This window comes from Coregonus lavaretus, assembly GCF_964263955.1.
Source record: "Coregonus lavaretus genome assembly, chromosome: 1".
Taxonomy (NCBI): Eukaryota; Metazoa; Chordata; class Actinopteri; order Salmoniformes; family Salmonidae; genus Coregonus; species Coregonus lavaretus.
The window spans coordinates 85,346,986-85,374,643 of NC_139988.1; the positions used below are offsets into that span (position 1 = coordinate 85,346,986).

Genomic DNA, 27,658 nt, shown 5'->3' on the forward strand with positions numbered 1-27,658 from the left:
AGGAAGCTTGGCCGCAGTGATGTACTGGGCCGTACGCACTACCCTCTGTAGTGCCTTGTGGTCGGTGGCCGAGCAGTTGCCATACCAGGCGGTGATGCAACCAGTCAGGATGCTCTCGACAGTTAACTTTTTGAGGATCTGAGGACCCATGCCAAATCTTTTCAGTCTCCTGAGGGGGAATAGGCTTTGTTGTGCCCTCTTCATGACTGTCTTGGTGTGTTTGGACCATGATAGTTTGTTGGTAATGTGGACACCAAGGAACTTGAAGTTCTCAACCTGTTCCTCTACAGCCCCGTCAATGAGAATGGGGGCGTGCTCAGTCCTCTTTTTTCCCCTGTAGTCCACAATCATCTCCTTTGTGTTGATCACGTAGAGGGAGAGGTTGTTATCCTGGCACCACACGGCCATGTCTCTGACCTCCTCCCTATAGGCTGTCTCATCGTTGTCAGTGATCAGGCCTACCACTGTTGTGTCGTCGGCAAACTTAATGATGGTGTTGGCCATGCAGTCATGGGTGAACAGGGAGTACAGGAGTGGACTGAGCACGCACCCCTGAGGGACTCCCGTGTTGAGGATCAGTGTGGCAGATGTGTTGTTACCTACCCTTACCACCTGGGGCGGCCTGTCAGGAAGTCCAGGATCTTGTCGCAGAGGGAGGTGTTTAGTCCCAGGGTCCTTAGCTTAGTGATGAGCTTTGAGGGCACTATGGTGTTGAACGCTGAGCTGTAGTCAATGTATAGCATTCTCACATACAGTTGAAGTCGGAAGTTTACATACACTTTAGCCAAATACATTTAAACTCAGTTTTACACAATTCCTGACATGTAATCCTAGTAAAAAATACCCTGTCTTAGGTCAGTTAGGATCACCACTTTATTTTAAGGATGTGAAATGTCAGAATAATATTAGAGATAATTATTTCTTTTAGCGTTTATTTATTTCATCATATTCCCAGTGGGTCAGAAGTTTACATACACTCAATTAGTATTTGGTAGCATTGCCTTTAAATTGTTTAACTTGGGTCAAACGTTTCGGGTAGCCTTCCACAAGCTTCCCACAATAAGTTGGATGAATTTTGGCCTATTCCTCCTGACAGAGCTGGTGTAACTGAGTCAGGTTTGTAGGCCTCCTTGCTCACACATGCTTTTTTCAGTTCTGCCCACAGATTTTCTATAGGGTTGAGGTCAGGGCTTTGTTATGGCCACCCCAATACCTTGACTTTGTTGTCATTAAGCCATTTTGCCACAACTTTGGAAGTGTGGTCATTGTCTATTTGGAAGACACATTTGCGACCAAGCTTTAACTTCCTGACTGATGTCTTGAGATGTTGCTTCAATATATCCACATAATTTTCCTTCCTCGTGATGCCATCTATTTCGTGAAGTGCACCAGTCCCTCCTGCAGCAAAGCACCCCCACAGCATGATGCTGCCACCCCCGTGCTTCACGGTTGGGATGGTGTTCTTCGGCTTGCAAGGCACCCCCTTTTTCCTCCAAACATAACGATGGTCATTATGGCCAAACAGTTCTATTTTTGTTTAATCAGACCAGAGGACATTTCTCCAAAAAGTACGATCTTTGTCCCCATGTGCAGTTGTAAACCGTATTCTGGCTTTTTTATGGCGGTTTTGGAGCAGTGGCTTCTTCATTGCTGAGCGGCCTTTCAGGTTATGTCGATATAGGACTTGTTTTACAGTGGATATAGATACTTTTGTACCTTTTTCCTCCAGCATCTTCACAAGGTCCTTTGCTGTTGTTCTGGATTGATTTGCACTTTTCGCACCAAAGTACATTCTTCTCTAGGAGACAGAACGTGTCTCCTTCCTGAGCGGTATGACGGCTGCATGGTCCCATGGTGTTTATACTTGCATACTATTGTTTGTACAGATGAACGTGGTACCTTCAGGCATTTGGAAATTGCTCCCAAGGATGAACCAGACTTGTGGAGGTCTACAATTGTTTTCCTGAGGTCTTGGCTGATTTATCTTGATTTTCCTATGATGTCAAGCAAAGAGGCACTGAGTTTTGAAGGTAGACCTTGAAATACATCCACAGGTACACCTCCAATTGACTCAAATTATGTCAATTATCCTATCAGAAGCTTCTAAAGCCATGACATCATTTCCAGGAATTTTCCAAGCTGTTTAAAGGCACAGTCAACTTAGTGTATGTAAACTTCTGACCCACTGGAATTGTGATACAGTGAATTCTAAGTGAAATAATCTGTCTGTAAACAATTGTTGGAAAAATTACTTGTGTCATGCACAAAGTAGATGTCCTAACTGACTTGCCAAAACTATAGTTTGTTAACAAGAAATGTGTGGAGTGGTTGAAAAACAAGTTTTAATGACACCAACTTAAGTGTATGTAAACTTCCGACTTCAATTGTAGGTGTTCCTCTTGTCCAGGTGGGAAAGGGCAGTGTGGAGTGCAATAGAGATTGCATCATCTGTGGATCTGTTGGGGCGGAATGCAAATTGGAGTGGGTCTAGGGTTTTTGGGATAATGGTGTTGATGTGAGCCATGACCAGCTTTTCGAAGCACTTCATGGCTACAGGCTATGGGTCGGTAGTCATTTAGGCAGGTTATCTTAGTGTCCTTGGGCACAGAGACTATGGTGGTCTGCTTGAAACATGTTGGTATTACAGACTCAGTCAGGGACATGTTGAAAATGTCAGTGAAGACACTTGCCAGTTGGTCAGCGCATGCTCGTCCTGGTAATCCGTCTGGCCCTGCGGCCTTGTGAATGTTGACCTGCTTAAAAGTCTTACTCACATTGGCTACGGAGAGTGTGATCACACAGTCATCCGGAACAGCTGATGCTCTCATTCATGCTTCAGTGTTGCTTGCCTCGAAGCGAGCATAGAAGTGATTTAGCTCATCTGGTAGGCTTGTGTCTCTGGGCAGCTCGCGGCTGTGCTTCCCTTTGTAGTCTGTAATAGTTTTCAAGCCCTGCCACATCCGACGAGCGTCAGAGTCAGTGTAGTACGATTCAATCTTAGTCCTGTATTGACTCTTTGCCTGTTTGATGGTTCGTCGGAGGGCATAGCGGGATTTCATATAAGCGTCCGGGTTAGAGTCCCGCTCCTTGAAAGCGGCAGCTCTACCCTTTAGCTCAGTGCGGATGTTGCCTGTAATCCATGGCTTCTGGTTGGGGTATGTAGGTATGGTCACTGTGGGGATTTAAGATGAAATCGTCAACGCTGTTATGGTCAACCCTGTTATGGTCAACCCTGTTATGGTCAACCCTGTTATGGTCAACCCTATTACTTTAATAGGCACTTACTATAGTAATAATAATAATAATATGCCATTTAGCAGACGCTTTTATCCAAAGCGACTTACAGTCATAGTATTTTTTCCTTCTTTTTTTAACCTCTTGAGATGGGAAAACTAGTTTTTTATGAAGTTGAAGATGTGCTCTTTATGACAGAATGTTAAAATTAGGTGAAATCTATGTTTTTTTTATGTTCAAAAGGCACCAAATGTGACGAGGTGTGAATGAAGGAGTCAGGCGCAGGAGGTAAAATATCGAAGTCCAGAGTTTATTCCATTTACATAAATCAAACGCCCCAAGTGTCAAACTAAACTATTACAAGGGAAAACATCCACCTTGGCATAAACACAGTGAATAGTAGCTCAACCGAGCTACACGTTCTCACAACAAACAATCACTCACAAAGACAAGGGGAACAGAGGGAACACTTATACAGGACATATGTTGGGAGCTTTTGGGAAAGAGCACAGTTAGAAAGATATGGCATATAGAAGCAAACCGGATGGACATCATGAAAATGATCGGAGAAGTTGAGAGTAGAAGAAGTTCAGGAGCAAAAACAAAAAAAACAAATAAAATATAATTATTGTAAAATTGACTGTGTCCATAAGGTGTAGATAGTAAGTATAGGCTGGAAGTAGAGGCCTGGGCATTGTTGTTCACTAATTTACCCCAAGTAGGGAAAGGATGGCGGGGTTGAAAAGTAATAAAGAGGAGTATATATATAAATACATGGGGGATTGGAAGTGATGCAGACAATTACATTGATAGAAGTTACAATCTATCTGCAATATTAAGCTGATCTACCCCCAGAAAAAATAAAATAATAAAAAATAAAATAAAATAACACTTATACACATACTAATTAGGGGAATGAGCACCAGGTGTGTGTGATTTACAAGACATGACAAGTGGAGTGATGAGAATGGGATCGGCAGTAGCTAGTACTCCGGTGACGACGAACGCCGAAGTCTGCCCGAACCAGGAGGGGGGGCAGCCTTGGCGGAAGTCGTGACAGTACCCCCCCCTCACACCGACGCGCGGTTCCAGCTGTGCGCCGACCCCGGCCTCGGGGAAGGCCAGGAGGACGCGGAGCAGGGCGAGTCGGATGGCAACGGTGGAAATCCCTCAACAGGGAGGGATCGAGGATGACCCGCCTTGGGACCCAGCACCGTTCCTCCGGACCGTACCCCTCCCACTCCAAGAGATACTGAATGCCCCCCACCCGATGTCTCGAATCCAGGATAGAACGGACCGAGTACGCCGGGGCCCCCTCAATGTCCAGAGGAGGTGGAGGAACCTCCCGTACCTCAGACTCCTGGAGCGGACCAGCTACCACTGGCCTGAGGAGAGACACGTGAAACGAGGGGTTAACAACCTGTATGTCACCTCGTTTATTCTCCTCAGGACTTTAAATGGCCCCACAAACCGCGGGCTCAGCTTCCGGCAGGGCAGGCAGAGGGTAAGATTCCGGGTTGAGAGCCAGACCCGATACCCCGGTACGAACACCGGGGCCTCCCTGCGGTGGCGGTCAGTGTTGGCCTTCTGACGACGCACGGCGCACTGGAGGCGAACGTGGGCAGCGTCCCAAGTCTCCTCCGCGCACCGAAACCAGTCTTCCACCGCAGGAGCCTTGGTCTGGCTCTGGTGCCACGGTGCCAGGACTGGTTGGTAACCCAAAACACATTGGAAGGGTGTTAGGTTAGTGGAGGAGAGTTCTGAGCATATTCTGCCCATGGCAGGAACACCGACCACTCCCCCGGCCGGTCCTGACAGTGGGTCCGCAGGAACCTACCCACATCTTGATTCACCCTTTCCACATGCCCATTACTCTCGGGGTGAAATCCAGAGGTCAGGCTGACCGAGACCCCCAGACGTTCCATGAACGCCTTCCAGACTCTAGACGTGAACTGGGGACCTCGGTCGGACACTATATCCTCTGGTACCCCATAGTGCCGGAAGACGTGAATAAACAGAGCCTCCGCAGTTTGTAGGGCCGTGGGGAGACCGGCAGGGGAAGGAGGCGGCAGGACTTTGAAAAGCGGTCCACAACGACCAGGATAGTGGTGTTACCTTGGGAGGGGGGAAGATCAGTGAGAAAATCAATACTCAGGTGAGACCATGGTCGTTGTGGAACTGATAAAAATTGTAGCTTACCCGCTGGGAGGTGCCTAGGTGCCTTACTCTGGGCGCACACTGAGCATGATGAAACATATACCCTCTCGTCCTTAGCCAAGGTAGGCCACCAGTACTTCTCGGTCAGGCAGTGCATTGTACGACCGTTACCTGGATGACCAGAGGAGGGTGACGTGTGTGCCCAGTTGATCAGACGATCACGGATAAGCGCAGGCACGTACTGCAGCCCAGCTGGACACTGCGGTGGAGATGTAATGCCTGCACTATATCTGCGTCCATCGCCATACTACCGGCACCACAATGCATGAGGCCGGGAGTATGGGGGTGTTGTCTCTGGGCCTCTCCTCTGTGTCATACAGCGAGACAACACGTTTTTCGTACCCGGAATGTATGAGAGTGTGAAATCAAACCGGGTAAAGAAGAGGGCTCACCTGGCCTGGTGAGGATTCAGCCTCCTCGCTGTCCGAATGTACTCCAGGTTACGGTGGTCTGTCCAGACGAGGAAAGGGTGTTTCGCCACCTTCGAGCCAATGTCTCCACACCGTCAAAGCTCGGACAACAGCCAGCAGCTCCCGATCACCAACGCCGTAGTACTGCTCCAGCTAGCTTCTTAGAAAAGAAGACACAGGAGCGGAGCTTGGGTGGCGTGTATTAGCGTTGGGATAAGACAGCTCCTATCCCTACCTCGGATGCATCCACCTCCACTACGAACGGTAGTGATGGATCGGGGTGAGCCAGTACCGGGGCTGAGGTGAACAGACCCCACAATCTACTGAAGGCGAAATCAGCCTCAGCAGACCAGCGGAGACGGGACAGCCCACCCTTCAACATGGAGGTAATGGGCGCTGTGACCTTGCCAAAGCCCCGAATAAACCTTTGATAGTAGTTGGCAAAGCCAAGGAAGCGCTGCTCCTCCTTTACCGTGGTTGGAGTCGGCCAATTATGCACGGCTGTAATGCGGTCTCCCTCCATCTCCACACCTGTGGTGGTAATGTGATATCCGAGGAAGGAGATTGACTGATGGAAAAACTCACACTTCTCTGCCTTGGCATAAAGATAATTTTCCAGCAGTCAGACCAGTACCTTGCGAACCAGGGACACATACTCGGCGCGCGTAGCGGAATACACCAGGATGTCATCGATGTAGACCACCACACCGCGACCAAGCATGTCCCGAAACACCTCGTTCACAAAGGACTGGAAAACAGATGGAGCATTCATCAAACCGTAGGGCATCACCAGGTATTCATAATGCCCCGAGGTTGTGCTGAATGCTGTTTTCCACTCATCCCCTACCCGAATATGCACCAGGTTGTAAGCACTCCTGAGGTCTAATTTGGTGAAAAAGCGGGCCCCATGCATTGACTCAATCACTGAAGGAATGAGGGGAAGAGGATAACTAAATCGTACCGTCACATTATTCAGTGGTCGATAATCAATGCACGGGCGTAAACTGCCATCTTTCTACTTCACAAAGAAGAAACTCGAGGAGGCAGGTGAAGTGGAGGGACGTATATACCCTTGGCGCAGGGACTCAGTGACGTATGTTTCCATAGCTTCCGTTTCAGCCTGCGACAGGGGATACACATGACTCCTGGGAGGTACAGCGTCTACCCAAAGGTTTATCGCACAATCCCCCTCCTGATGAGGTGGTAATTTAGTCGCTTGCGTCTTGGAAAACGTGAGCGCCAGATCATGGTATTCGGGGGGAATGCGCACGGTGGGGGTACCGTCTGGACTTTCCACCATGGTCGCACCAACGGAAACACCTAGACACCTACCCGGACACTCACGCGACCACCCCGTAAGAACCCTCTGCGGCCATGAGAAATTGGGGTTGTGAAGGGCTAACCACGGGATACCCAAGACTACAGAGTAAGCAGGAGACTCAATAATCATTACATTTACATTTTACATTTTAGTCATTTAGCAGACGCTCTTATCCAGAGCGACTTACAGTTAGTGAGTGCATACATGGTACCTTCCTTAACCAACCCGACCCCTAATGGTCGACTATCAAGTGCTCTGATGGGGAGTGGAATGGTTAGGGGAACCAATGAAATGTCTTGACGGCGTGCAAATGCCCTGTCCATAAAATTCCCAGCTGCGCCTGAATCGACTAGCGTCTTACACTGGGAACCTACCAAGTGATCGGGAAAGGAGATAGATAAAGTACAGTGCGCCGCAAAGGGCTCTGAACCGTTTGGGTGTTCGTTACCTGGGGTGATGCGTGAGTACCCTGCCTACCGCCTCCAGACCCAAAAGAATGTTGACTGCGACGTGAGGTGGATTGTCCCTTCGTGCCACCAGAGTGGCACTGTCGCTGTCCTCCTGCGCTCTCTCGACCAGCGGCTCCCCCCAGCTCCATCTGCTCGGGGTCAGAGTCGTCCGGAGTGGGAACGGGCAGACCCCTACCAGGACATCCTCTGGCTGCTAGCAGATTGTCCAGCCGGATGGCCATGTCCACCAGTTGGGAGAACGATAGCATGTATCCCGGCAGGCTAGCTCCTGTCGAACGTCCTCCCTTAGGTGGCACCGGAAATGGTCGATCAGGGCCCGCTCGTTCCACCCGGACCCCACTGCCAGCGTCCGGAACTCCAGCACGTAGTCCTGAGCGGTCCTCGTCCCCTGCCTCAGATGAACCAGTCGTTTGCCCGCCTCTCGACCCTCAGGCGGGTGATCAAAAACGGCCCGAAAGAGGAGAGCAAACTCCCTGTAGTCCTCCAACGCGGTACCTCCCTCGTTCCACACCGCGTTGGCCTACTCCAGGGCTCTCCCACAAAGGCAGGAAACGAGGACGGATACCTTCTCCCGCTCCCGGGGCTCCGGCCTGATGCTGGAGAAATACAACTCCAGTTGGAGTAGGAATCCCTTACATCGCGCTGCCATCCCATCAAACGCCGGTGGCCGGGATATCTGGATCCCTCCAGGGGCTGGGGTGTAGGTGGCTGGATCCGGTTGACCAGCTGGTCTCGATAGATCGGATCCTCTCCTCTCCAGGCGTTCTACCACCTGAAGTACCCGATCCATCGCTTCCCCCATGTTGGCCAACATCGAGGAATGCTCCTGGCCCTTGCCACAACTCCAGGCATGCGGTCTTCTCCTGCTGACTCCATATCAGATCAGGTGAGTGATTCTGTGACGAGGTGTGAATGAAGGAGTCAGGCGCAGGAGGTAAAACACCGAAGTCCAGAGTTTATTCCATTTACATAAATCAAACGCCCCAAGCGTCAAACGAAACTATTACAAGGGAAAACATCCACCTTGGCATAAACACAGTGAATAGTAGCTCAACCGAGCTACACGCTCTCACAACAAACAATCACTCACAAAGACAAGGGGAACAGAGGGAACACTTATACACATACTAATGAGGGGAATGAGCACCAGGTGTGTGTGATTGACAAGACATGACAAGTGGAGTGATGAGAATGGTATCGGCAGTAGCTAGTACTCCGGTGACGATGAACGCCGAAGCCTGCCCGAACCAGGAGGGGGGGCAGCCTCGGCGGAAGTTGTGACACCAAATTGGTGGAAGGAACTGTGACAGTACCAAAGAAGACAGGGTAACACTTTACAATTAGATTATCTTTATAAAGGTTTATAATTAGATTATTAGACTACCTGTCAATCAAACATTAGGATATAATAAGTGCACCTAGCTATGCATCCTATCAAAAACGAAGAATGTTCTTCAACTGTGAAATGCTTGCCAATAAAGTTGGATGCTTGAATGAGAGTTCAATTTATAAGCATTTATAAGTGCAATCGTAAAGCATTAATAACAGTGCAGCTACATAAGGGGGAAGAGGGGGCAGCAAGAGGAAGCAGAGAGTCAGATGAGAGGGAGTGAGAGAGGGATGAACAGGGGATGAGAGGGAGTGTGTGTGTGTGTTTGGTTCACATGTTTCTCCTCTCAGAATCACAGCGACTCACAGGCACAGGCAGCCAATCAACTGCAGACTTCTGTCCAGTCTGAAACTATGGTCTATGTAGCTACACAATTGTTAATGGGATATGTGATGCTCCATACCCATTACAGCTTGGCTAATGGAAAGCCTCGCAAGGAATTTTTCAACTAACCTGTTCTTACTGGAGCATATTGAGAAAGATATTAAATTCATGTTTTGCACCGAGTGAGGAGTTCCCTCGCCATTTTAGCTGCCAGACAGCTTGCATTTCCCAACATCTTTGCAGGAACTAGTCATTTTTAATGTGACGCGGCCGCGGCCATGTGTAGAAGTAGACGACAGCGCATCGCACAGTGCGACCAAAACAAAGATCTAGTCACATGCAAGAGGCATTTCTCACTCAATACAAAACGTGGATTTTTTTTTTTTTATATTTAATTTAATATCTTTCTGAATATTCTCTGGTTTTTGGAAAAAACCCTGCAACTGGACACATACATTTATAAGATACACTTTTTACCGAATCGAGAACAAAGAAAGTATCTTCCTTGCTGTATCTCCAAGAACAGGTTAGTTGAAAACTTCATTGTGTGGCTTTCCATTAGCCAATCTGTAATTAATGGAGCATCACATATCCTGTTAACAATTCTGTAGCTACAGTCTATGATCTGAACAGTCTGGTTTGTGTGTTTGTGTTTGTGTGTGTGTGCGTGTGCGTGTGTGCATGTGTGTGTGTGTGTGCATGTGTGTGTGCGTGCGTGAGCAGCAGCATCACAGCTATGATTGACAGTCATACAGTAACTGAACTAGGCGAGAAACCTGTTGCCCATAGAGACCAGAAACACATAATTTGTCACTTTGTAGTCTGCGAAGTGAAAATGGATAGAAATTCACACATGCATACACACACACACACAGTCTCTGTTGATCTTTTATCCTGAGCTCATGCCGACTGTCTTTTGTCTGTTTCTGTCATCTCTGTCAGGCTATCTCATCCTCTCTTTGTCTCTCTCTTTTTATTTCAGACTGAAACCTACACAAATGGGAAAGATGTCTCTGCGAAAGTAGTTACCATGGGGATACGATGCAAACATGGACTTGTGGTGTGTGTGTGTGTCTTCTGTCATCTACCCTGCGTCCAGATTGTGGCACAGTATTGGTGGAGACACAAGGGACGTACAAAAGTATATTAGTTAATTAAAGTTCCATGTTTAGGGGGAGGGGCCGAAGGGGTCAGTTCAACTGGGCAGCTGGGCGAAGCTGTAGAAGATAACAGTGTGTGTGTGTGTATTCAGTGTGTGTGAATGTGTGTGTACCTAGCAGAGCGCAGCTTCAGTTCGTTGTAACACTGGACAAAGCTGTGGTAGATGAAGGTGATTGGCAACGCCAGAAGAACGATGCCACTGACCACACACAGCCCGCCCAGCATGCGCCCGCCAACCGTTACCGGGTAAACGTCACCGTAACCAACGGTCGTCATGGAGATGACAGCCCACCAGGCGGCAGCTGGGATGCTGGCGTAGTCTCCTCCTCTGTTACTGCGGTCGTCAAGGTTACGGTGGTCAGGGTCGAGGCCGTGCTCCAGCAGCTGAGCCAATGCGCTGTATATTGCCGTGGCAACGGTAAGGAAGATGGCGAGGGTGGCCATCTCGTGACGACAGCGGCGTAGCGTCAGCCCAAGAGTCTGCAGGCCCAGGAAGTGTCTGGCCAGCTTCACCAGCCAGAACACACGCATCATCCTCAGAACCCTCAGGGTTACCCCGGCGACGCCTGACAACCCCCCTGCCCCGCCTGGCATCACCATGGAGACGTAGTAAGGTGTGATGGCCGCCACGTCGATCAGGTTCAGCGGCCGACACAGGAAGACCAGCTTGTCCTGGATTCGATTTAGATTTTGGAGTTAGAAAATTAATGTAATGAAAAAATAAGGAAACAGAATGTGTAATACACACACCATTTTTTCCCTTCTAAATAGTACCAGATAGGGGTTCTTTGACTTGTAACCATAGTGGAACCCTTTTTGGTACTATATAGAACCCTTTTTTTAAGGTTCAATAAAAATCCATGCTCATAAGGTTCTAAAAGGGTTCCGCTATGGTTACAACCCTTTTTGGGGCTATATAGAACCCTTTTTTATGGTTCTTTATAGAACTTTTATGGAGAATGTTTCTATTTGTAGATCCTTTTGAAGAACCATACAGGGTTTTTTATTCTGGTCAGCCATATTATATTTTTAAAATTCCATAGGTGTAATTATTGTGTTAATTGACAAGTTGAATCAAATGAGCTACCTCTGGATCATCTAGTGGTCCCTGAGCAGAAATTTGAGAACCACTGACTGATTTAGTCAGCTGTTCTCAAATTACACAAGACATATGTAAATCTTTCACAAAACAAAAACACTAACCACAATCAGATGTAATGACACAACACACTAGATAAACTGGAATGACACTCTTGCTCACGGTTGCACAAAAAGGAGCTGTACGTAAATCACGCCCCAAAATATTCGAATGAGCCGCCCTACATTTTAATTATCACTAAAAGAGCAAAGAACCATTGAAGAGCTCAAAGTGTTCTTTGAGCCATTATGGTTCCACATAGAACCATCACCCTTACCAAAAGACCCTTGAGGAACCCTCATATTTTACATTTACGTCATTTAGCAGACGCTCTTATCCAGAGCAACTAGGGTTAAGTGCCTTGCTCAAGGGCACATCGACAGATTTTTCACCTAGTCGGCTCAGGGATTAGAACCAGCGACCTTTCAGTTACTGGCACAAACGCTCTTAACCACTAAGCTACCTGCCGGGCCATTTTAGTGTGTAAAACCAAGAAGATAACACACCTTAGCCACGAGGAAACGCACCACACACTCCGCTGTGAACCAACCGATACACACCGCCTCCACAATCCTGTAATAAGAAGGAGGTGTAAAGGAAACAGGTTGAAAAACAGAAACACGGAGAGGGGAAAGGAATGGAGGGACACAGAGAAGAAGAGAGGTCTGTTAGTGTTAATGTAACCAGTCAAAACATCCCCCTGATGTTGTAGCTAAGTCTGATTGCTTATTGATTCGCTACCAGGTTATTAGAGGTCTCTGTGTGTGGATAATGAATGTTTTAAATGAATGCCAATGGCTGTCTGCGGCGCAGCATTCGGTTGCTCATTGTCACAGATCAATCTTAAGCCCACCCCAGTTCGACTGATATGCCATGACCCCTGCTTGCGTGCGTGTTTGTGAGTGTGTGTGTGTGTACCTGTGCTCCTCCACTGTGTTGTGTTTGGCGGTGTCCCAATCTGGCAGCGTGCTCATACACAGCATCACCATGGAGATGATGACGAAGATGACGGATAGCAAAGCGAGGAGTTGAGCCACCACCGATGACCCCGGTTCCTCAAAGGTCCGACGCATCCACTCTAGCCACCCCGATCCTACACACACACACACACAAATATACACACACACACAGACACAGAGTGACGTCATGCCCATAGGGGGCACAAAGGCACTTGGCCCCTCAGATTTGTCCTATTTGTTTATTTTTCAGATGTTAGTGGTTCTTTCCCAGGTGCAAGGAGCAAAGAGATGCCTGGGCTGGATGCTACTCTAGTGTGTGCAGTATTGTCAGTGGAGGAGAGAGAGTGTAAAGCGACACACACAGGATTTGATTTTAGCTGCTGGTGATGGAGGTATGTTTGTAAATTAATTTGATTAAGCTATACTGAACAAAAATATAAACCCAACATGTAAAGTGTTGGTCCCATGTTTCATGAGCTGAAATAAAAGATCCCCAAAAATGTCTTATACGCACACAAAGCTTGTTTCTCTCAAATGTAGTGCACAAATTAGTTTACATCCCTGTTAGTGAGAATTTCTCCTTTGCCAAGATCATCCATCCACCTGACAGGTGTGGCATATAAAAAAGCTGATTAAACAGCATGATCATTACACAAGTGCACCTTGTGCTGGGGACAATAAAAGGCCACTCTAAAATGTGCAGTATTGTCACACACGTTTTGAGGGAGCGTGCAATTGGCATGCTTACTGCAGGAATGTCCACCAGAGCTGTTGCCAGAGAATTGAATGTTAATTTCTCTACCATAAGCTGCCTCCAACGTTGTATTAGAGAATTTGGCAATACGTCCAACCGGCCTCACAACCGCAGACCACATGCAACCACGCCAGCTCAGGACCTCCACATCGGGCTTCTTCACCTGCAGCATTGTCTGAGACCAGCCTTTTCGTGGGGAAAAACTAATTCAGATTTTGCTGGGCCTGGCTCCCCAGTGGGTGGGACTGGCTCCCAAGCCCACCCATGGCTGCGCCCCTGCCCAGTCATGTGAAATCCATAGATTAGGGCCTAATGAACTTATTTCAATTGACTGATTTCCTTATATGACCTGTAACTCAGTAAAATTGTTGAAATTGTTCCATGTTGCGTTTATATTTTTGTTCAGTATATGTAGCCTATTGACTCCTTCTTGATGAATAAATAAAATGCTAATGTTTTGTTGTTTCTCTGTAATACTAGCCACCTAGCAATTTTATGAAGTTGGAAATTCATAGACAGCTAATTCAAATTCAGTGCCTATGAATTCCTAGACATTTTCCACTGTGAAATTCATAGACAGATTTATGCATGCAAAGATTGACGGCCATTTAGATTGTTCTTTTCAAAACTCAAATAACAATAAATAGATACACAATTGACTAAAATGTATTTAATTATTGGGTCATGATACTATATACTAGTGTGTTGTACTAAACTCAAGCCATAATAGTTCTTAATGAATCAATGTGCATCATTAATTAAAATGACAATTGAAAAGGTAAAGAGGTATGCTTAGATAACCTATGCAGAAAAGTATACTTTTTTTTAAAATACAGAATTAGGCATAATATACCAGTGCACACACACACACACTAGATTGCAGGTGTTTGAAAAATGCAAAAAAACCACTCCCCCCCATCCTAATGTTTTTGTGCCCCCTCTAAAATAATGGGTGCATGACGCCCCTGACACACACACACCTTTCTCCACCTCCACCTCGCTCAGGGACTCGTTGTCCTCCGCGCGCATAATCAGGTCCTCTTCGGAGTAGCCGGTGTCGTCTAGTCTCCGCTGGCAACAGAACTCCAGATGCGCGCTCCCAAGCCCCCAGTACAGCATTTCGCTGTAAAATGAGAGCGCGCACACTCCCGGGACGAATCGGAGCTTCCCGGAACGCAAATAGAGCATAATGAAGACAAAGGCTTGCGCGTGCCGGTCGAAGAAGAACTCATTGCTGTCCTGGTCGTAGTCGTCGCAGACCTCGAGGACTTCTTTCTCCGTGACACAGGCGTGCAGGCGGCTCACGCGCTGTAGCGGGAAATCACGGATCACCTCGCGGGGGAAGGCGTACCGGGTACCCCCCACATTTAGCACGCAGACACTCTTCTTACCGAACTTCATCACTCTCTCCGGCCCACGGTAGCCTAACCGTACACTCACAATCCAGAAAGGTCCTCAGGGCTGGTGGTGTCCCATCTCCTCTCCAACCATGGAGGTCAAAAGTCAAGCAAACCAAAGCACTCTGGACGTAACCATCAGGCAGAGCAGAAACTTCCTATACTGTCTGTATAGACCCGGGTTCTCCGGATCCGTCCTGGCGCACTGCTTGACTCCAGGCTCTCCTCTGTGTTTTACGCACTGCCAGCGCCTGGCACAAGACAGGAGATAGACTCAAACTGACCTCCACTATAGATAAAAGGGTAATGTCTCTGCTCCCATGGATTGATGAATCAGGTTGCGCTCAGAGCGGGATGGAAACTGCTCCTCTCCTCTCTCTGCTCCGTGTGCATCAAACACTCGCTTTCCTCCACCCCTCTCCCTCTCTGTGATGTCACAAATCTCTCCCTTCCTCAACACACACACACACACGCACACACACACAGCCCAGATAAACATTACGCACCATGGTAACACGTCTGGGATAGAGCTGCCAACGAGAGGCGATCAGAACATGAAATAGGGCCGTTTTTGAACAGCTTATAGCCTATACTTCACACCCACACACAGACTCACAGACAGACAGACAGACAGACAGACAGACAGACATACAGACAGACAGACAGACAGACAGACAGACAGACAGACAGACAGACACAAAGAGCACAAATTACATTGGAAATGATTACTTGGCAGTGACAGCCTATAGTTTAAAAAATGTTTTATGTTAATGCAAGTGTTATGGGCTATGTTTTTATTTAACCTTTATTTAACTAGGCAAGTCAGTTAAGAATACATTCTTATTTACCGGCCAAACCCAGACGACGCTGTGCGCCGCCCTACGGGACTCCCAATCACGGCCGGTTGTAATAAATCCTGGAATTGAATCAGGGGGTCTGTAGTGACGCCTCAAGCACTGAGATGCAGTGCCTTAGACCACTGCGCCACTCGGGAGCCCATGTTGGTTAGAACAGATATACACTGTAAAACATTTCCTGTTAAATTTACAGTAATTTACTGGCAGCAATTGGCCAGTAAGTTACTGTCATTATTTTTACAGTACATCTACTGTAATCCATTTTACGGTAATCCATTTTACGTCACCTCAAATGTTACTGTAATCTAATTTACAGTATATTACTGGAATTACCCATGCAGCGACATGTGACCAAGTGTTCTTTGCAAGTTTTTATTTTTACATTTACATTTACATTTTTGTCATTTAGCGGGCACTGTCAGTGCATCACAGTGATAGCAAGTAAAACGTTTCTGTAACCGTTACTGTAAATGTTGTTGTAGTTAATGTATTGGTCTTCAAAATAATTGTAATTAAAACAAGATATCTTATGATATATCTCTGACTATCTCTGGATAGTGCCATTATATTACTGAGATATTCACGGTAACTTGATGCCAGAGCAATGAAACACAGTACAATACAGGCCAAGTGGCTATTCGCTTGTAAGAAAATTATTTCGACAGTATTTTATTGTAATTACAAGGGTTGGCGCTAGGCATTCACATATTACAGGATATTAAGGAATACTTGCACTCCTAGAAGCATAATCAAATGGCATCCAAACTGGCCATGATTAAAGGGCAAAACAGCTTGACTGGACATGGGTACATTTTCAACCATTGAAATATTTAAGACCCCCTACCACTCTGATTTGCTCCCTATATACATTTAATAGCTAGGGAACTACCGCGACATATCACTTGAATTGGTACAGGAGTCTCACTAACGGGTGCAACAAATATAGCCACCTACAAGGCACGCCTCAAAATATGTTAATGACTAAGAAACAACAATAACATGCACTAATTAGTGTTCAAAAGGTTTTTGGCACTCCAGAAATGCATTATGGTACTGTATTCAGAATTACAGTACATTTCTGGCAGCAATTGTCCAGTAAGTTAATGTAGAGTTTCAGGACAAGGTTTGTAGAATTCCTAAAATACAGTATATTAGTTGCTCTGGATAAGAGCGTCTGCTAAATGATGTAAATGTAAATGCATATTACTGCATCTATGGGGGTACATAACTTGCCACATTTGCACACACTGTATATATATTTTCTGTTGTATTTTATGACCTTATGTTTTTTTTACCCCATATGTAACTCTGTGTTGTTGTTTTTATCGCACTGCTTTGCTTTATCTTGGCCAGGTCGCAGTTGTAAATGAGAACTTGTTCTCAACTGGCTTACCTGGTTAAATAAAGGTGAAATAAAAAAAAAAAAAAAAAACATTCTCATTCAGGGTTGCAACTATACAAGACACGCCTTAAAATATGTTAATGAGACAGAAACTCTTTCCCTGCACACATTTTCTTCTTCTTCTTGTTCTTCTTCTTGTTCTTCTTCTTCAGTGGGGTTTTTCGGCGGTTGGCATCCATTTTTCATTTTAGACATTTAGCAGACACTCTTATCCAGAGCGACTTACAGTTAGTGAGTGCATACATTTATTTTTTCATACGTTATGGTGCATTTGCACACATTTTTCCAACAATGCACTATAATTAATACTGTGAAACACATTTACGGTATTTTACTGTGCATTCTACAATGCTTTACTGTTGAAATTACAGAAAGGTCTTACAGTGTGCTGTAAAACAAATGTACGGTATTGTACTGTGCATTCTACGGTAATCTACTATGTTCAGTTTATACAGTATCATACTGTTGTGTAACCTAGTGCAGTAAAGCAACATATAAGAAATTCTATAGGATAACCTGGAGGAACTGCAGAATAGGCTATAAGGTGACGCAGCATGCGGTAACAAAACTCAAATTACTTGTGGTCCTCTGTAGCTCAATTGGTAGAGCATGGCGCTTGTAACGCCAGGGTAGTGGGTTCGATCCCCGGGACCACCCATACGTAAAAATATATGCACACATGACTGTAAGTCGCTTTGGATAAAAGCGTCTGCTAAATGGCATATTATTATTATATTATTATAATATAATAATATGCCATTTAGCAGACGCTTTTATCCAAAGCGACTTACAGTCACGCGTGCATAAATTTTTGTGTATGGGTGGTCCCGGGGATCGAACCCACTACCTCGGCGTTACAAGCGCCGTGCTCTACCAGCTGAGTTACAGAGGACCACGGCTCCTACTGGGGAGTGCCATTATGGCCGACCAGTGGTTTCAAAGCTTTCTTAGTGATATGTGCGTGTGTGTGCTTGTTTGTGTACGCGTGTGTGTGCTTGTGTGTCAAGTCGCAGTAGGCCTAGGTTAGCTCCCTCAAGTTACGTATATAAACCCTGGATTGCTAATGCTACGTTTTGGCCATCAAGAGGCTTTGAAACCACTGGTCGGCCATAATGGCACTCCCCAGTAGGAGCCGTCCTCCATAGGAGTTAATAGAATTCAAATCAAATCAAATCAAATCAAATTGTATTGGTCACATGCGCCGAATACAACAGGTGCAGACATTACAGTGAAATGCTTACTTACAGCCCTTAACCAACAGTGCATTTATTTTAAACAAAAAAAAGTAAAAATAAAACAACAACAAAAAAAGTGTTGAGAAAAAAAAGGGCAGAAGTAAAATAAAGTGACAGTAGGGAGGCTATATATACAGGGGGGTACCGTTGCAGAGTCAATGTGCGGGGGCACCGGCTAGTTGAGGTAGTTGAGGTAATATGTACATGTGGGTAGAGTTAAAGTGACTATGCATAAATAATTAACAGAGTAGCAGCAGCGTAAAAAGGATGGGTGCAAATAGTTTGCAGTGCAAATAGTCCGGGTAGCCATGATTAGCTGTTCAGGAGTCTTATGGCTTGGGGGTAGAAGCTGTTGAGAAGTCTTTTGGACCTAGACTTGGCACTCCGGTACCGCTTGCCGTGCGGTAGCAGAGAGAACAGTCTATGACTAGGGTGGCTGGAGTCTTTGACAATTTTGAGGGCCTTCCTCTGACACCGCCTGGTATAGAGGTCCTGGATGGCAGGAAGCTTGGCCCCAGTGATGTACTGGGCCGTACGCACTACCCTCTGTAGTGCCTTGCGGTCGGAGGCCAAGCAGTTGCCATACCAGGCGGTGATGCAACCAGTCAGGATGCTCTCGATGGTGCAGCTGTAGAATTTTTTGAGGATCTGAGGACCCATGCCAAATCTTTTCAGTCTCCTGAGGGGGAATAGGCTTTGTCGTGCCCTCTTCACGACTGTCTTGGTGTGTTTGGACCATGATAGTTCGTTGGTGATGTGGACACCAAGGAACTTGAAGCTCTCAACCTGTTCCACTACAGCCCCGTCGATGACAATGGGGGCGTGCTCAGTCCTATTTTTTTCCCTGTAGTCCACAATCATCTCCTTTGTCTTGGTCACGTTGAGGGAGAGGTTGTTGTCCTGGCACCACACGGCCAGATCTCTGACCTCCTCCCTATAGGCTGTCTCATCGTTGTCGGTGATCAGGCCTACCACTGTTGTGTCGTCGGCAAACTTAATGATGGTGTTGGAGTCGTGCCTGGCCATGCAGTCATGGGTGAACAGAGAGTACAGGAGGGGACTGAGCACGCACCCCTGAGGGGCCCCCGTGTTGAGGATCAGTGTGGCAGATGTGTTGTTACCTACCCTTACCACCTGGGGGCGGCCTGTCAGGAAGTCCAGGATCCAGTTGCAGAGGGAGGTGTTTAGTCCCAGGATCCTTAGCTTAGTGATGAGCTTAGAGGGCACTATAGTGTTGAATGCTGAGCTGTAGTCAATGAATAGCATTCTCACGTAGGTGTTCCTCTTGTCCAGGTGGGAAAGGGCAGTGTGGAGTGCAATAGAGATTGCATCATCTGTGGATCTGTTGGGGCGGTATGCAAATTGGAGTGGGTCTAGGGTTTCTGGGATAATGCTGTTGATGTGAGCCATGACCAGCCTTTCAAAGCACTTCATGGCTACAGACGTCAGTGCTAGGGGTCGGTAGTCATTTAGGCAGGTTATCTTAGAGTCCTTGGGCACGGGGACTATGGTGGTCTGCTTGAAACATGTTGGTATTACAGACTCAGTCAGGGACATGTTGAAAATGTCAGTGAAGACACTTGCCAGTTGGTCAGCACATGCTCGGAGTACACGTCCTGGTAATTCTACAGTATTTCAACTAAATATTTCAGGGACAAAATTACATGTATTAAAGTATTTTGTTGTTGTTGTTGTAGTGGGGCCAGTAACATTAGTAATCACAAAAAATTACACTTTAAGGAAAATATGTTTATAATGTTTTTATTTAAAGCTCACATAATATAATTTAAAAGTATGCATTAAAGCCACAATATGTAATTTTTTTGGGGAACCTACCAAATTCCCATAGAAATGTGAGTTATAGATCTTTAATTCTCATTAAAAGCGAGTGCGAAGAGCCTTGGCGTGACCCTGGACAACACCCTGTCGTTCTCCGCTAACATCAAGGCGGTGACCCGATCCTGTAGGTTCATGCTCTACAACATTCGGAGAGTAGGACCCTGCCTTACACAGGAAGCGGCACAGGTCCTAATCCAGGCACTTGTCATCTCCCGTCTGGATTACTGTAACTCGCTGTTGGCTGGGCTCCCTGCCTGTGCCATTAAACCCCTCCAACTCATCCAGAATGCCGCAGCCCGTCTGGTGTTCAACCTTCCCAAGTTCTCTCACGTCACCCCGCTCCTCCGCACACTCCACTGGCTTCCAGTTGAAGCTCGCATCTGCTACAAGACCATGGTGCTTGCCTACGGAGCTGTGAGGGGAACGGCACCTCCGTACCTTCAGGCTCTGATCAGTCCCTACACTCAAACGAGGGCATTGCGTTCATCCACCTCTGGCCTGCTGGCTCCCCTACCTCTGCTGAAGCACAGTTCCCGCTCAGCCCAGTCAAAACTGTTCGCTGCTCTGGCACCCCAATGGTGGAACAAGCTCCCTCACAACGCCAGGACAGCGGAGTCACTCACCACCTTCCGGAGACATTTGAAACCCCACCTCTTTAACGAACACCTGGGATAGGATAAAGTAATCCTTCTAACCGGTTCTAAGCGGTTTAGATGGTACAATGATTCTCTACACAATGATTGCTTGTTTTGTCACATAAACTGAAATTAGGCGGACTATTAGAATTTTTGCAACCAGGAAATGGCGGAGAGATTTCTGCATATTGCACCATTAAGGTGTCTGTAATAGAATAAATGTGGCAAAAACGAATGTAGACATTAATAAATTAATTTCTATAGCTTCTAAAATATGTTTTACAACGGTGAGGGAGTGCCAACATGGAGACACGGTGGCTTCATCACAGCACTTCCTATTCGTCACCTATTATATATAAATTATAAATCGTTGGTTCCCTCCCCCGGGACCGCCACTAGAAGCCTGTGGTTTCGGGTTGATCCGAGTCTTTCGGCTGTGTGTGTGTGCCCAGTACTACTGTATTGTACTGTGAGAAGGCAGGCAGATAGGGGGCACCTCACCAACATCTCCCGCTCAACTCCACATTCAACCCCCCCACGAACTCACTTTCTAACTTCAACGTTTTTTAAAAACCGACCACAGGACTTTAACAACTGATCTCTTTATTTATTCATTCTATTTTCGTTTAGTTTATGGTTTGTGTTTTTACAGTCCGGGAGGGCAGAAATGGCCGCCAACATGTACCGGGTCGGAGGTATGTCACAGGGTTTTTGATGAAGTCGAAACATGCTAATTTTCTCTCAATACCAGGAATGTGTGCTATTTTATCTCAGAGATAGCTATAGTGTAATTTATTATAATAGACAGGCAAACGTGTGCAGTCATTTACAGGATGCATGGATTTCCAAATATTTGGGATTCTAATGGGTCAGGCCTCGCGACTATCGTATCGTGGCCATACCAGTCAGCTAGCCATTAGCTAGCATGTTACACCATAAACATTACTATTTTCTACTTTAGCTTTATGCACTCTTATTTTCAAGTAATATCCAATTTAATCTACACATGCACAGCCATGCATTGCATGATTTGGCGTGTGCACGTTGGATTGTCTTTATGATTATTGTTAGGAAGATGTGCCTTTGTATTTGGCTCCTTTTTGGCACGCATCCATGTATTACGGCTCCTTATTGTGCTAGCTAACAGCTAGCTAACTAGCCTCCTGACTAGAAGTGCTTGCTTTGTTGCCAATGCCATTAATTATCTTAACCGCTATAGCCAGCTAATAATGCTCTATTGTTTGACAGTGAGAGGGGAATGGCCCATGCATCTGTTTTTGGTAGTTTTACTGATACTCAGATCCTGGTAGTTAGCTATGCAGTTAGTTTTACCAGGTTATCCACCTAGTTAGCTGTTTTCTTTTTTAGCTAGCTAGCTGTTGGTGGCATTCGATTCCGACATTGTCTCATGGCGTCGCGTGAAAGTCTTTCACGTTTGCAAGACTAGCCAGTGGGGAAACACTATTTTCACGACACTTCGATACAGAAGTCACTATTTTTGTACCAGGTTATGAGACTGAGGTTAAGGTTAGGAACATGGTTAGGGTTAGCGAATATTATTTCCTGACTTGCTACGAAAATCCCTTTGTATCGAAGTGACGTGAAAATATTGTGTCCCAGTAGCTACTGTTTTATGATAATTATCCCAGAGCATCTGCCCTGGGCAACAAAGGCTGCGGTAAAGGATATTATCTTGTATGTATAATAACGTAAAACACTTCTGGGTGAATAGATTATCTGGCAACAATGTAACGATGCTTTTTTTCTACTCGGCTACAGAGTATCGGAGTGTGTGTCACGATCTGTTGTCATCTTTTTCAGAGTTTAGGGCTGTGTTTTCCACCGGATGTCACTGCTGTGTGTTTGCATTGTATCAAGTTTCAAGTTGTCATGTCACGTACAGTGAAATTGCTTTCTTGCAAGCGACAAACCCAACAATTCAGTAATCAATATCAATGTAGCACTACATATAAGGAGGTAGAACAAAAACAATTGAGATGTTGTGTTACTGGCCTACACGCAATACCCCATAATGTCAAAGTAGAATAATGTTTTTAGATTTTTTTTAAACAAATTAATGAAAAATGAAAAGCTGAAATGTCTGGAGTCAATAAGTATGCAACCCCTTTGTTATGGCAAGCCTAAATAAGTTCAGGAGTAAACATTTACAGAACAAGTCACATTATAAATTGAATGGACATGGTGTGCAATAATAGTGTTGAACGTGATTTTTGAATGACTATCTCATCTCTGTTCACCACACATACAATTATCTGTAAGGTCCCTCAGTCAAGCAGTGCATTTCAAACACAGATTCAACCACAAAGACCAGGGAGGTTTTCCAATGCCTCGCAAAGAATGACAACTGTTGGTAGATGGGTAAAAATTGAAAAATAAGCAGACATTGAATATCCCTTTTCAGCGTGGTGAAGTTATTAAATCCGCGTTGGATGGTGTATCAATACACCCAGTCATTACAAAGATACAGGCATCCTTCCTAACTCAGTTGCCGGAGAGGAAGGAAACCACTTAGTGATTTCACCATGAGGCCAATGGTGACTTTAAAACAGTTACAGAGTTCAATGGCTGTGATAGGAGAAAACGGAGGATGGATCAAGAATATTGTAGTTATTCCACAATTTTTAGCTAATTGACCAAATAAAAATATTCAAAAACATGCATCCTGTTTGAAACAAGGAACTAAAATAATACTGCATGTGGCAAAGCAATAAACTTTTTGTCCTGAATACAAAGTGTTATGTTTGGGGCAAATTCAATACAACACATTACTGAGTACCACTCCATATTTTGAAGCATAAGGGTGGCTGCATCATGTTATGATATGCTTGTAATCGTTAAGGACTGGGGAGTTTTTCAGGATGAAAAATAAATCTAATGGAGCTAAGCACAGGCAAAATCCTAGAAGAAAACCTGGTTCAGTCTGCTTTCCACCAGACACTGGGAGATGATTTCACCTTTCAGCAGGACAATAACCTAAAACCCAAGGCCAAATATACACTGGAATTGCTTACCAAGACAACATTGAATGTTCCTGAGTGGCCTAGTTACAGTTTTGACTTAAACCGGCGTGAAAATCTATGGCAAGACTTGAAAATAGCTTAACAATTATCGACAACCAATTTGACAGAGATTGAAGAATTATGCAAATGTTGTACAATCCTGGTATGCAAAGCTCTTAGAGATTTACCCAGAAAGACTCACAACTGTAATCGCTGCCAAAGGTGATTCTAGCATGTATTGAGTCAGGGGTGTGAATACTTGTGTAAATTAGGTATTTAATTTTCAACACATTAAGCAAAATAAATTCTAAACATGTTTTCACTTTGTCATTATGAGGTATTGTGTGCAGATGGGTGAGATTATTAGGCTGTAACACAACAAAATGTGGAATAAGTCAAGGGTTATGAATACATAGGCGGCAGGTAGCTCAGTGGTTAAGAGCGTTGTGCCAGTAACCGAAAAGTCGCTGGTTCTAATCCCTGAGCCGACTAGGTGAAAAATCTGTCTGTGCCCTTGAGCAAGGCACTTAACCCTAATTGCTCCTGTAAGTCGCTCTGGATATGAGCGTCTGCTAAAGGACTAAAAATACTTTCTGAAGGCACTGTATGTATAGGGGTAAGGGGACTAGGCATCAATATATATGATAAACAGAGTAGCAGCAGCTTAAATTGTGTGTGTGTGTGTAGAGTCAGTATAAATGTGTGTGCATGTTATGTGGTTGTTGAAGTGTCAGTGTGCATGAGTGTGTAGAGTCCTGTGAGTGCAAGTCAGTCCGTGTAGCCATTCTGTTAGCTATTTAGCAGTCTTATGGCTTGGGGATAGAAGCTGCTCAGGAGCCTGTTGGTGTCAGACTTAATGCACTGGTACCGCTTGCCGTGCGGGCCTTCCTTTCACACTGCCAGTTATAGAGGTCCTGTATGGCAGGGAGCTCGGGCCCAGTAGATGTACTGGGCTGTCCACACCACCCTCTGTAGCGCCATGCGATCGAGGGCGATGCTGTTGCCAAACCCGAGTGGCGCAGTGGTCTAAGGCACTGCATCTCAGTGCTTGAGGCGTCACTACAGACCCCCTGGTTCGATTCCAGGCTGTATCACAACCGGCCGTGATTGGGAGTCCCATAGGGCGGCGCACAATTGGCCCAGCGTCATCCCGGTTTGGCCGGTGTAGGCCGTCATTGTAAATAAGAATTTGTTCTTCACTGACTTGCCTAGTTAAATAAAGGTCTTACTGACGTTGAGGGAGAGGTTGTTGTCCCGGCACCACACTGCCAGGTCACTGACCTACACCCTTTAGGCTGTCTCATCGTTGCCGGTGATCAGGCCTACCACCGTCGTGTCGTCAGCAAACTTGATGATGGTGTTGGAGTCGTGCGTTGCCACGCAGTCGTGGGTGAACAGGGAGTACAGGAGGGGACTTAGCTCACACCCCTGTGGGGCCCCCGTGTTGAACGCTGAGCTGTAGTCAATGAATAGCATTTTCACATAGGTATTCCTCTTATCTAGGTGGGTGAGGGCAGTGTGGAGTTCAATTGAGATTGTGTCATCTATGGATCTGTTGGGGCGGTATGCAAATTGGAGTGGGTCTAGAGTGTCTAGGAATTGATGTTCCATAACCAGCCTTTCAAAGCACTTCATGATTACAGATGTGAGTGCTACAGGGCGGTAGTCATTGTTGCATGAAGCCTTAGAGTTCTTAGGAACAGGAATGATAGTAGTCATTTTAAGACGTGGGGATTATAGACTGGGACAAGGAGAGGTTGAAAATGACTTTGAATCAATATTATACTATATAATATTATTGCTATGATATTATAGCTACTCTGTTAATGTGTAATCTGGCTATTGGACCATTTCTGGGCCTGGAACCGGCCTTGTGTGTATCTCGTAACATAGCAAGCATATTTGATGATGGTTGACATGCATCTATAGGTAAGCTATCAGGTAGGGGTGCCACTCTCAGACCTGATTGAGGTGTTCAACTGTGAACTGAACCACCAACTCTCAGAAAGAGTTTGTGTGTGACTGTGTGTTCCCTGGCTCCCATTATTTGACTACTGCAGCCTCTGCCAAGGGTTTTGGATCTTTATGGCACAGCCAGGATACAGTGGCCTGGCCCACAAACTGCAGAGTCACTGGTTCAAGCCACATTGGTTGTTCTCCCCTGTTGTTGAATTAGGTGTTAGAACAGGGCTGGAATAAAAGCCTGCACATCCAGTATCTGGAGTGGTTATACAGTATGGCAGGCAGTGTGTTAATGTGATGTTATTGTGTTCTCTTCCAGACTATGTATTCTTTGAGAATTCCTCCAGCAACCCTTACCTGATCCGCCGGATAGAAGAACTCAACAAGGTAATGCCCACCTTGGGGTGTTTGTGTGTAGGTAATTAAAGTAATCTGGCCGATGTGCCTGACAGTGAATAAGCTGCCTGTCAGTTCTGTGACTTTTCCTCTCCTGCGTTAGTGTGTGTATGTGAGATTGTGTGTGTAATATGTTGCATAGCGACAGATGTATACCTGCCTTCAACTGCCATTTCCATGGCAACCGGCAGGTGAGAATGGGCACACCTCCTCCCTCCCCCAGTACCGCCCTCTCTCCTCTCCATCCGTACCTCCTTCCCTCTCTCCTCTCCTCCTCCATGCCCTTCCGTCAGTGTGTTTAATCTCAGAGGAGACAAAACATCTGTCTGCCCAGCTATATCCACAATCAGGCAATGTATCAATGCATCTATCAGTCAGTGTCGTGGCTATTGGGCCAGGGAGCAAAGTCTCATGGGAAATAAAAATGTTGGTCTTCTTTGTTAGTTAGTCATTGTATTTCCCTGCCCCTCTCTCTAAATGCAATTCAAGATGCTGTTTTTAAAGTGTTGGAACTCCCTCTCCTCCTCGCATAAACAGCCAGTGGTAAATTTCAGGAGTAATATTTATTTATTTGTGATAAGTTAGTGTGCTAAGAGTTGACTTTATCTCTCTCTCTCTCTCTCTCTCTCTCTCTCTCTCTCTCTCTCTCTCTCTCTCTCTCTCTCTCTCTCTCTCTCTCTCTCTCTCTCTCTCTCTCTCTCTCTCCTCTCTCTCTCTCTCTCTCTCTCTCTCTCTCTCTCTCTCTCTCTCTCTCTCTCTCTCTCTCTCTCTCTCTCTCTCTCTCTCTCTCTCTCTCTCTCTCTCTCTCTCTCTCTCTCTCTTCTCTCTCTCTCTCCCTCTCTCTCTCTCTCTCTCTCTCTCTCTCTCTCTCTCTCTCTCTCTCTCTCTCTCTCTCTCTCTCTCTCTCTCTCTTCTCTCTCTCTCTCTCTCTCTCTCTCTCTCTCTCTCTTCTCTCGCTCTCTCTCTCTCTCTCTCTCTCTCCCTCCTCTCCCTCTCTCTCTCTCTCTCTCTCTCTCTCTCTCTTCAGACTGCCAGTGCAATGTGGAGGCCAAGGTGGTGTGTTTCTACAGAAGGAGAGACATCTCACACAGTCTCATACAGTTGGCTGACAAACACGCACGTAGGTGGCCCTGTGTGTGTGTCCGTCCGTCCGTCCATGTGTGCTTTTGTGTATCAGTGTAACAGTAGGGGGTAGCTGAATGTCTGCAGGGTTTCCTGATCCATACAGCAGGGGTCCAGGCTCAGACAGTCATGTTTAGTGTGTGTGTGTGTGTGTGTGTGCGTGTGTGTGTGAACGTACAGAGGACCTAGAGGAGGAGAAAGAAAGTCCGTCGGAGGCGGACCTGACAGACAAACAAGAACACCAGTTACGCCACAGAGAACTGTTCCTCTCGCGCCAATATGAGAGTCTACCAGCCACACACATCAGGTACACTCACTCACTCATTTACACACACACACGCCAGGGCTGTGACGGTCATGGAATTTTGGAGGACGGTAATTGGTCAGCCAAATGACTGCGGTCATCGTAATAACC

General features: G+C 46.0%; 2 protein-coding genes across 2 annotated transcripts in view; one reads left to right on the forward strand and one right to left on the reverse strand.

Annotated features, from left to right (window-relative positions):
* Nucleotides 1-10,614: 10,614 nt before the first annotated feature.
* Nucleotides 10,615-14,779, reverse strand: LOC311127275 (voltage-gated potassium channel regulatory subunit KCNG3-like; the record flags this gene model as incomplete). The annotated part of the gene is made up of 4 exons (XM_084159082.1): nucleotides 10,615-11,199; nucleotides 12,172-12,238; nucleotides 12,584-12,758; nucleotides 14,359-14,779. The coding sequence occupies 4 exons, from the start codon at nucleotides 14,777-14,779 to the stop codon at nucleotides 10,615-10,617; spliced, it is 1,248 nt and encodes a 415-aa protein (XP_084015208.1).
* A 6,410-nt stretch (nucleotides 14,780-21,189) lies between these two features.
* Nucleotides 21,190-27,658, forward strand: part of LOC311141957 (metastasis-associated protein MTA3-like) — a gene marked incomplete at its 3' end in the record, with an annotated part of 28,247 nt that continues 21,778 nt past the window's right edge. The window contains 5 exon segments of the mRNA XM_084177482.1: nucleotides 21,190-21,438; nucleotides 26,045-26,112; nucleotides 27,149-27,155; nucleotides 27,158-27,241; nucleotides 27,424-27,550. Of these exon segments, the coding sequence (XP_084033608.1) occupies nucleotides 21,411-21,438; nucleotides 26,045-26,112; nucleotides 27,149-27,155; nucleotides 27,158-27,241; nucleotides 27,424-27,550 (314 nt within the window). The 5' untranslated portion in view covers nucleotides 21,190-21,410.